This window comes from Phaethon lepturus, unplaced genomic scaffold, assembly GCF_000687285.1.
Source record: "Phaethon lepturus isolate BGI_N335 unplaced genomic scaffold, ASM68728v1 scaffold12121, whole genome shotgun sequence".
NCBI classification, from domain to species: Eukaryota; Metazoa; Chordata; class Aves; order Phaethontiformes; family Phaethontidae; genus Phaethon; species Phaethon lepturus.
In genome coordinates, this window is record NW_010517109.1 from 14,675 (window position 1) to 23,536 (window position 8,862).

The window sequence follows — 8,862 nt, forward strand, 5'->3', positions numbered from 1 at the left end:
GCACCTCAACGTCCTTCTTGTAGTGAGGGGCCCAACACTGAACACAGGATTCGAGGTGCGGCCTCACCAGTGCCAAGTCCAGGGGCACGATCCCTGCCCTGCTCCTGCTGGCCACACCATTGCTAATACAGGCCAGGATGCTGTTGGCCTCCTTGGCCACCTGGGCACACCGCCGGCTCATGTTCAGCCGGCTGTCAACCAGCACCCCCAGGCCCTTTTCCGCTGGGCAGCTCTCCAGCCACTCCTGTCCAAACCTGGAGTGTTGCGTGGGGTTGTTGTGACCCAGGTGCAGGACCCGGCACTTGGCCTTGTTAAACCTCATACAGTTGACCTTGGCCCATCGATCCAGCCTGTCCAGATCCCTCTGCAGAGCCCTCCTACCCTCCAGCAGGTCAACACTCCCACCCAGGTTGGTGTCATCTGCAAACTGACTGAGGGAGCACTCGATCCCCTCATCCAGATCATCAGTAAAGATATTGAACAAGACCGGCCCCAGAACCGAGCCCTGGGGAACACCGCTTGTGACCAGCGAGAATCCCTCAATCCAAAGTAAACAAATGGGAAGCACTTCTCAAATGTTATGTAACACTGGAAATTAACATTCTTTGTACATCAAAGTTCGGTGAGCAGAAATGAAGTCTACACTCAAATATACTAACCCATCATTAATCATCCTTTCCTGTGATGACCAGAATTATTTGTGACACAGAGGTTTTACCTTTGCCCCTGTCTTTATGCCAACTATTGTTATCTTTTTTGCAATAGCCAAAGCAAATGCAAGCCATTGCAGTATGGATAATTTTTTGTAACGGGCTGCAACCACTAGCCTGGCTCACACCAACAGTGGTGCAAATGGGAAATACCCCAGTTCCCTTAATGGAGACCTTCCTGGCTTGTGAGACTTCTCAATGTGTACAGCTAGATATAATTCTCAATGGGCAGATGTTGTTAGAAGGCTGTATTGTATTTGAACCTCCCCTTCAGGATGGGGGACTGTAACAATGAGGTTACGTTCAGGAAAAACTTCTTTGTGCAATCATTTTATCATTGCACATTTTAAGCAACTATGACCAATGACTTACTCTCATGTTCCTACTGCAGACACGGACCATACAGCACTGCATGTTTCATCTTGATGACCAACTTACTATCTGAGTTACTGTCCTGAAAGTGAGAGGTTATCTATCCTACTTTCAACCTCACAAAACCTTCCACTCCTAGTGGTTTCATAAATTCACAGAATTTAAAGGGTAAACAGCATCATTTTAAAGACTTAACTCTTCATCAAGGCTGGTGTCATGCATAAAGTCTATCAGTAGTAATTATGCATTTGTTTCCAAACTATCCGTGATGACACGTAGGCTAAAAGCAAACCTGTGAGGCCTTCATTTTATACACTCTTCTGATGATGACGCTTTCTAGCTATCATTACTTCTTGGTATCTGCCAGTCAAACATTTCTGAATCATAGAATCGTTTAGGTTGTGAAAGACCTTGAAGATCATCAATTCCTATGAGCTAATTTAACTGTTTTCCAATAGGAAAAACATTGAGTCCTGTACAGTCCATGTTGGCAGGGACTTAACACTTCCACGTTCTTTTAAATACCTCCAGGGACGGTGACTCAACCAGTACCCTGGGCAGCCTGTTCGATCCCATGTACTCTTTACTTCATTTAGCATAACTCGATTACGAGAAGGTGCTAAATAAAGTAGTTTATAAAACCTGCTTTTTTTATAGACACTTATTGACCGTTACCAATCACAGTGATAGTAGCTGACAAGATTTACTTGACAAACTTAGTTTTAAACTGTAAGAGAGCAGATTTATACTAGATGTAAAGATGTAAAACTTTTCATAATGAGGGTGGTGAAACACTAGCACAGGTTGCCCAGAGAGGTGGTAGATGCCCCATCCCTGGAAACATCCCAGGTGAGGTTGGACAGGGCTCTGAGCACCCTGATCTAGTTGAAGATGTCCCTGCTCACTGCAGGGGGTTGGACTAGATGGCCTTGAAAGGTCCCTTCTGACCCAAAATATTCTGTGAGTCTATGGCTCTATGAAAATACACATTGCTTAGGAAATAGCTCAACGATTCCAATATTAAATAGTTCAAAACATATAGAACAAAATTTAATTCAATTCTAAGTACAATAAATGCATCAGTCAAGAAAGAGAAATAATGCCTTAAATAAAGACAACACACATTTTCCTAATTTAGCTATGATTATGAATATTCAAGAAAGAATAACCATTACTGTTGTAATAAGCAAGTGGAAAAATAGCAGCTGCATAAAAATAATCCAAGATGTTTAACCAATACATGAGTGCAGTATCACTCTTAACATGTCAATTATACATACTTTTAAAAATGTACGCTTGCCACAGCTTTATAAATCTAATCGTAATAAACATATAATAAAGGCTGGAACAGGAACTCCACGTTAGCACAACCAGTGTTCATAGGTAATGCAGTCTATACACTGAATAATAATCAGGATCTCCTCAAAGTTAATCAGTTTAACTTAATTAAAACTTAAAATAGAGTTGACTTTTTTCCCCTTACCTTTTCAACAGTGTCTATAGAAGAAAGTAATTTATTCCTGTCAAATTACTTACTGAAAAATTACACATCTGTCTCCCAATATTCTAAGGTATGCTGTTAATGCACTGACTTCCCTCCCATGCCTTCAGATATCCTAGAATTTCCCAGAATACCCACGTGGACATGTGATTTGCTGGGCATGGGGAAGTCTCTTTCATCCTTAAAGAAAAAAGATGTTTCCTTTTTAACTGAAGATATCCAGACTTCGGTTCTCAATTTACTAGCACATCTGTGAAAATTTTTCCATGAAGTTGAGTTTCAGATAATGTAGCACAGCACCAAAGTCATGATTTGTCTTACTGAAAATAGTGTACCTTCATAAACTGCTTCATAAAAGTCTTGCTTAAAACTTTTTCCAGCTGTGAACTTGTAAATTCAAAATGGTTATGTTTGTTGGAAAAAAATCACCACCCTTATTGATAATTTTGTACACATCCACAGAACACTGCACTACATTGCCTCTTACATTAAACTTGGTCGATGCCACTGAGTAGTTCTGTTGTTATGGTTGACATAGTAAGTCCGCCCCAGGTTGTCCACCTTTTCTTCCCATCCAGGAGGCAGTGGAGGAGGTGGTAACTCCTCCTGACGCTGAGATGCGGAGTCATTGGAATCAACCACATCCCATCCATGCTTAGGAATGAAAAAAAAAAAACAAATCAAACAAACAAAATTTAAAGTTTTAAAGTTAAAGAGAAGTTACTTCATTGTTGCTTACATTACCATATAGGTGCAGATTCTGAAAATTTTCCAAAGAGAAGTTCAAAATTACTTAACCGTAAACCGTATCGAAATAGAATAAACTCCATGGTGACAGTGTGCGCCTCATTTCAATGACAAAAACCTCCTAAAACCCCATCAGTCTATTACAATAGGGATTCCCAAACGTATTTGGGTAGTTGCTTGTTCTAGCAGTGGCCAAGTGCAGATTCCCAGTCAAGAAGCTAAACAGAACAAACTGCTAACTTTTGAACTCAAGCTGTGACCTTTTCGTTATGGAGGATAATAATTTGCTTTTCCTTTCTATTCCCCAGCTGTTATTGAACTGAAACCTAAAAGCATTTCATTACTATTGACTTACTGGAGATGTCACTTCACAGGTCATTGTCAGAGCCTTGTGGCATTATCTTACATGAGTAAGGAGGATCTTACTCACAAGAGTCACAAAACTATTTTTTACACCAAAACAGACACTCAGCAATGTTCAAAAATAGTGGGACTCTGGGGAAAAGAAAGTGCCACTACACGCATACTTCTGAAAATCTGTTTCTATATGAGAAACTCTGGCCACATACACTTTTCAAACTCATCTTTTATGAAGACCCTATCTATAAATTCAAGTTAATAATTAAGACACCAATTCCAATACATATTTTATATGTATAAGAAACTGTTGACTAAATGCCCATAATTCAATAATTGTAAAAGAACCCAATGAACCTTTAAAACTCTTCGTACTTCAAGTATGAAAGAAAATGCAGATTACATTTAGAAATTTGGTCATTTTTATGAAACTAAGATCTAGACAGTATTCTGGTTTTTATATATACACACACATATAAGAGTAGATTTATTTGTGTGTTATCTATATACATCTCCACATTAACAAGTTTTTTATATATAACAAACACACAGTTGAGAGACAAAAAAAAAATTGTTTTTCAATCTGTAAACTCTCTTTGTAGCAAAAACAGTCTCAGAACCCTGTCTCAAGATCCAGAGAAAGCACAGTTTTGGCTGAGTTTTGGCAACAACTGGTGAAGAACCAGCTCAGCTGCCTGGGTACACCTTCCGAAAAGCAATCTCAAGAGCACAGACATAAGGCTGGGGATGAGAGCCCTGACTCCCAAGTTACAGATGACTGCTACACACTATTAGTAAGGCAAACTTGGGCTGACATTCACTCTGTTAGTCCTAATTACAGCTAATTCTTAAACTGGATGATGGTTGGTAAGAGTGCCAAGAAGTCTTTAAACCTGCTGTGCTTGCATGTGTTTTATTCTCTGCAAAGTCAATGCTGCCAGGGAAACAAAGAAAATGTTATAGCACCTGTTTTGAAATTGCCTTTGAAGACGGGGTACCTAATACAGACCATTATGTTCATGAATTACTTGGACAGACTTTCTGAATTCTTCTACTTGGCATTACTTCCACTTCTACTTGTTCACAAACTGAGTCAGAGAGACTTTAGAATTCATTATGGCAGTTGAAATACTTTGAAATACTTGCAATGGTTGAGAAAACAGAAAAAAACCAAAAAACAACCCGGGAGGTATGTGTGTTGGGTGGGAGAATCAGCTGCTATCAACACTGCTACCAGGGTTTTATCTTTCAAAGGTACAACTTCCTCTACAATTATAACTGAATCCTTCCACAAGCATTAAGCCTTACCTCAGATTCATCTCTTTGATCACTGTTTTCTTCTTCTTGGCCACCATTTTTAGGCATATATGCCATCTTCAGCCTCAAGAAACCCTTTACACGAGATTTGTGGCTAGAAGACAAGGAGGTACATTTCATTCAGCAACCCTTAAATAGCTGCAAATAACAAACCTTGAAGTAAGAAATGTTTTAAAATACAAAGGTCCTCTCCCTCACCTTCTTGGTCTGAGAAGGAAATCCTTAAACGTGTATGGCCTTTCCATGGTTGGGTCTTCAGTCTATAAGCATTTAAGAAAATTGCAAATTAAAGGGCTTGCTCACAAGTATAGAGACATATAGAGAACATTCACATCACAGATGAGGTAGAAATGCTAGAGAAGATGTTTAAATAACGAAGTTACAGCAGGCAGATGTTACCATCGGCTGTCAATACACAGTTGCAGAAGCAGTCCACTAGATGTCTCTGCAAATCTCAGTGATGGGCTGAACCAAGTCTCGTTTGTAAGCGTACGCAACATTCACAATTCAGAAAAAGGTGGAAAAGACCAATTAAATCCCTTCCAACTTTCTCCAATAACTCAACAGCAGTGTCAGAAAAGGTTGCATCCATTTCGAAGCAGTCGGTTCTCTGCACATCAGAAAGCGATGAAAACTCCTCCTCAGTTGGCTTTCATTTTTTCTTTCAAAGCAGTTGAGACTTTCAAAAATAACTGAGACATTGAAATCCTTTATGAAGTACATAAGTAATATTATCAGCCTGACAGGTTACATCTTCTGACTTCCACTTAATTGTAACCTTCACAGAAAGTTTTCAACATTTAAAGATTTATTACATGAGAATTTCAGCTTTCTTATCAAATAAGTTACATCCTTCATGTCTGCGAGAACATAGATGCTCCAAGTACAAAATTAGGAATTTAAAAATTACAAGGTAAATAACAGAATCAGAAATCCATATACATACTCAACCTGTTGATTGTCTGGGGTACTTTATTCTAATCAATTGTACGATTTGGGCCGACAAAATTGGAAGCATGAACCGTGTTACACTGAAAGAATAAATAAGCACATTACCATACACACTCCAGTAAGACCAGAGATCTAGTGCCTCAGATGAACACCAAACTTTCTCAAAATGAGCACAAAGATAGTGGGTACTTCTCAGAATGTTGCAGCCATCTGCCATCTACTAAAAAAGTGATAGTATACCTGTAAATCCCTTCCCAGCCCTATCCCTACAAACAGGAATACTTTTTGAGTCCAATTCTTTAACTAAATCTTTCTAAACAGAGAATAATCTAACTCCTAGACTACTATTCCTTAAAAGTTTTGTTGTCTGTTGTATTTCAAAGTCAATAAATAAGAATTTAAAAATCAATCCCAACTCATTATCTCAGATACTCCATCATACACCATACAGACTTTCTTTCTGTCCGCTCAATCTTTGAGACAGACATCCCATTTTTTCAGAGATAGCACACTTTAACAAAATCAACAGGACATCAAAGCATGCATGATTAGGAATTACTGCTTTTTAGTACTCTACTGTAAGTAATGTACATAAAATAAGATGCTGTATATTTTAACCAAATTTTGTAGATAGTAATTAGATAGTATTAGAGAAAACAGGGATTTTGACAAACAAATCAGCAGTACAGCTAGAATGTGAAAGCAAACATTCATTAATAAATACACCACAATGTCACTTATTAATGTACTGGGAAGGATGAATGAGGAAAATACCAATTAGAACACAAAGATATACAGTGTGTTTCCCCAAGGATCAAATTAGTACACACACCTTAATAAGCATAGAAATAAATAATATTACAGAGTATGAGAACACACCCACAGGCAAGTACCTAAGCACTCTGTGGAGACATTGCTACATTACAGCTATATAAAGAACGATTGTTCTGAGGTATGTCTTGTGAGTTTTCCCAGAGCAAACTTTTTGGGGAAAAAGTGGCTTCTGGAGCTGAAGAAATTTTCTGTGAAGATGGAGAGTGAGGAAGGATTTTGTACAGGAATCACATTCACTTTCTTGTGAGCCTAGAAGAAAATGGGAAGTTCCGGACTACAGAATTTCATCATTTTAGCATAATGGAATTTATTCTTCAATGGCAGTCAAGTAGCTGAGCCAGGAAATTTTACAATCTTGGATTTTCTATGTAAAGACAGTAGAAGACTTTAAAACTATTTGGAAAATTTTAGCATTCCACTTAAATATGAGCTAGAAAGAGATATGCACACTCATGTTCTATGTCAATCCCCAGTGAGAGGACAATAGAGCTGTCCTCTTCCTACAGAATATGGAAGGAAAACATAAAGCTGCTAATTCCTCAAAACAGCTCACAGAAAGTGTGTGACATGTCTACAGCTCAATCTCAAATCCTGTTGATGCTTCTTAGTTATTAGAAATCACGTTTACTTAAAAGGAACTTAAAAATTCTACGCAACTCTGTAAAACAGGCATGCACTAATACATCCCTCATCATTCTATATTTCACAGCACATTTTTTGCAGGACACATGTAGCTTAGTGCTGGAGGGCTTTTTCTACAGTTATGTACATGCTATTTACATAATATTTGTGCATACATATACACGTAAATGGCAATATACACACAAGTATGGATAAAATAATACTATACAATACAGCTCACATGAGAACGGAATGATACATTTTTCGTCAGAATACATTTCCGATCTTTCCATTATATTTTTCAACTATTACAGTTTATAAGCCAACAATAACAGTGTTATGACTCAAGATCAACTATTACAGACATATCTAAATAAGCATCACTGTGAAAGTCATTACAAAGCCATTTTCCTCCTATAATAACATCCATCAATAGCAAGAAGTCAAATTCAGGCAAAAATATCAACAGTCATGCTAAAATTGACACCTTATTTTGATGTAAACATTGTCAATAACTTCCACCATTCCTATGTTCACCCATTCAAATACACAACTTCTCCAAGTTCACATAAGTGAGATTAACATGTACAACATTTTAAAAAGATTAACTACATCCAGAACTCTGTTCAATGTGAGTCATCCAAAACATTATATAATAAAATTTCAGAAAACACTTATACCAAGCATAAAAAAATCACTGTATATAAACATATATACATGTAGAATTTACTAGAAAACTTTGTGAAGTAGAAAGTGTATTTTTACTATTTACAAAGAAGATGAAAAACAACTGCAGTGTTTCATACTTTTTTCTGCCCTGCGACCTTTAACTTCCATTCTTTTATCAGTGATTGAATTCAGCTTTGAAGCACAGTGTAAAGTACAATATGAATACAAAAAGACAAAATAAATGCTTTTTTTGGCACAAATATGTTCTGCAAAGCTCATTTTGGATTTTTGTCTACTAAGTGAAAAAAAGAAAGACAATACAGCAATATTGAAAACAGAAACTCAAGCAAAGCTACCCATGAAATAAAGAATTCATTTTTACTTATCTTTGAAAAACATTTTGACTGAGGCTGTTGCAGCATGGGGTGGTAGTACTATAGACATATACCTAGCATCTTGTAAAGTAAGTTTTCTAAGCAATGTATAGGCTTTCTCTGCTGTGGGCACAAACAGGTTAACTTCAAGCTTCATACAATTTGAATTGTCATATGGACCTTCTTTGTTCCATCACTTCACCTTCTTTGATGGCAGGTTCTGTGTAAAATAATTCCTCATTAAATACTCAACAACACCGATGTAATTTCAAAGAATCTCGATATTTAGTGTCTTTTTCACTACAGCATCCCTACAGAATCTTCAACCCAGCCCAATGTCTTCAGCTTTTTCAGCAGTTCCCGATAGAAGGAGATTTGATGGGGCCCATCAACTGAAAGCAGTCACAGA

The 8,862-nt window shown here is 37.6% G+C and overlaps 1 protein-coding gene across 1 annotated transcript in view; it reads right to left on the reverse strand.

Moving 5' to 3' along the window:
- Positions 1-8,862, reverse strand: part of LOC104627894 (E3 ubiquitin-protein ligase NEDD4-like) — a gene marked incomplete at its 3' end in the record, with an annotated part of 72,364 nt that overhangs the window by 9,345 nt on the left and 54,157 nt on the right. Inside the window, exons 5-7 of the mRNA XM_010296290.1 lie at positions 5,203-5,264; positions 4,996-5,098; positions 3,071-3,237 (exon numbers count right to left, since the gene is read on the reverse strand). Coding sequence (XP_010294592.1) covers positions 3,071-3,237; positions 4,996-5,098; positions 5,203-5,249 — 317 coding nt within the window. The remainder of the gene's footprint in view (positions 1-3,070; positions 3,238-4,995; positions 5,099-5,202; positions 5,265-8,862) is intronic.